At 42.0% G+C, this 2,108-nt stretch overlaps 1 gene segment (V, D, J or C); it reads left to right on the top strand.

The window, feature by feature from the left end:
- Nucleotides 1-6: 6 nt before the first annotated feature.
- Nucleotides 7-985, top strand: LOC109953825 (Ig kappa chain V region 3381-like). The segment is given in 2 exon segments: nt 7-420; nt 528-985. Coding segments are annotated over 2 exon segments (474 nt in total).
- The last annotated feature ends 1,123 nt before the right edge of the window (nt 986-2,108 follow it).

The raw sequence follows: 2,108 nt of genomic DNA, 5'->3' as shown, positions 1-2,108 counted from the left end.
AATTTATAAGTCACCTTGAATTACAGTGTGACACTGATCTTTGGTAGGAAAACAGGTCGAGTATCTGTGACAGAGGACACTGTAAGAAACGTCTTTCACTGAAATCTGCCCAGATTCATCTCTAATGACAACGATCACATTCCTAATCAATCCTCTGACAAACTGATTGATCCACTGATCCCAGACTGACCAGAGGGATCCCAGTCCCTGCTGGAGTCAGTCAGAGCATTTCCATAGAGCCACTTTGCATCAGCAGCACCATGCTCCAGTGCTCTGGGAGAGTTTATAGTCCTGAGAGTTGAACCCTGGAGGACTGACAGCTGTCCTTCATGACAACAGGAGCCACAGAAATCCTCCTCATCAGAAACATGACTCTGATCTCCGTCCTCATCTGGACTCTCCTCTGCTGCTGCTTCACAGGTAAAGTCCAGAGAATCCAGCTCCTCTCCTCTATGAACATCTGTCCCTCTGAAATGAAGCTGACAAAACCACGACGCTGCTTTATGTGTTTGTCTCTGTGTCCTCAGAGTCCAGAGGCCAGGTCACAGTGTCTCAGCCTGGAGCAGCCAGCTCTGCTCTGGGAGCCTCCATCACCATCAGATGTAAGACCAGCCAGAATGTTGCTGTTTGGAACAATATTCACCTTTTTGCCTGGTACCAACAGAGAAATGGACAAACTCCTAAACTGCTCATTTTCAGTGCTAACACTCGAGCATCAGGGACTCCAAGTCGTTTTACAGGCAGTGGATCAAACTCTGACTTCACTCTGACCATCAGTGGAGTCCAGGCTGAAGATTCAGCAGTTTACTACTGTCAGAGTCAACACTGGTTGAACAGTCAGCGTTTGTTCACAGTGAAAAAGCGTCATACAAAAACCTCCCTCAGTCAGACTGAACAGAAACTGAAGTGACTGCTGCAGCTGGAAGCTACTGTACAGACTGATACACTTCACTGAGGAGACACACACACACATACAGTTACACAACTTTCAGTAAACATGATTAAATGACTATACAATCACACAAGTTATATCAATAAATGTAGCAAATGACATGAGAGACACAAGATGCACTGGTCATAAGGTCAAAGTGGGAGTTTCTCAGCAACACAGAGGCCCAAACCTTGCCAAACATTTGTCTTGAGAGGACTGAGTTGTAGACTTAATGTTAGGATGGGTAGAACTGTTGGAGCTGAAATGTCCAGATGAAGAGCATGAATTTTTTGTCCACATGCTGTGACTGAAACACAAACCAGCTGGACCTCTGTAACACCTCAGCTAGGTTTCTGTGAAGCTGCTCAGCCTGGATCAACTGGACTGGGGCCAGTGCTTTACTAAAATGTTATGATTTAACCTAAAAAAACAGGGTTAAAATCAGTAAGAGAAGTGAGTTCTTTATTTTCATTTGTACAAATTTGCTTTAAGAACCATTTTATACAACAGCAACAAAGAAAACATGGTCATCTGACCAGCAAGAAACATCACTGACAAAGACATTTTGCTGGAAATGTTTGAGATGAGGAAAGCAGCAAAAAAAGTTATTTAAATGTAGTTTTGAAAATACGTAGCATTAATCCTGGTTTGTCAACAACACTCAGAAAATGTATTAAAACTATACAAACAGATACAAGAAAGTAAATATTCATGGAAACTCAGGTCGTTGAAAACAATCCCTGCTGATGCTTTCAAAGATGCTCCAACATGACATTTTCAGTCGGCTGATGAACAGCAGCTTTTCTTTTCAGTGTTTACATCTTTTGCATTTGACTTGTCCCCCCAGGCTTTCTTTAAGTGTTTACAAACTAAAATGAACTGTAATCAGTGAAAAAACATCAAGCTAAAAAAAGCTGAAGACAAAACCTGAAGCTGCGCAGGAATGAAAAACACAAATGTAGCCAGTGAGCGAAAACTTTTAACTTCAGGTAAAATTCTTTGGTTAATACACATTTTACATATAAGCTGAAACACACAACATACACATATTCAAAATCTTTTCCTACCTGTCACCGTCACGTCCCAGCGTTGAATTCACCTCAGTGGAAAAGCATCACGATAGTCAGGAGACGATGTGTGTGTTTCTATCTGTGTGCATTCAGCACCACGTATGACA

This window comes from Monopterus albus, unplaced genomic scaffold (assembly GCF_001952655.1).
Source record: "Monopterus albus unplaced genomic scaffold, M_albus_1.0 scaffold1502.1, whole genome shotgun sequence".
NCBI classification, from domain to species: Eukaryota; Metazoa; Chordata; class Actinopteri; order Synbranchiformes; family Synbranchidae; genus Monopterus; species Monopterus albus.
The sequence above is the reverse complement of the archived record's forward strand: the minus strand, read 5'-3'. Positions and strand labels throughout refer to the sequence as shown.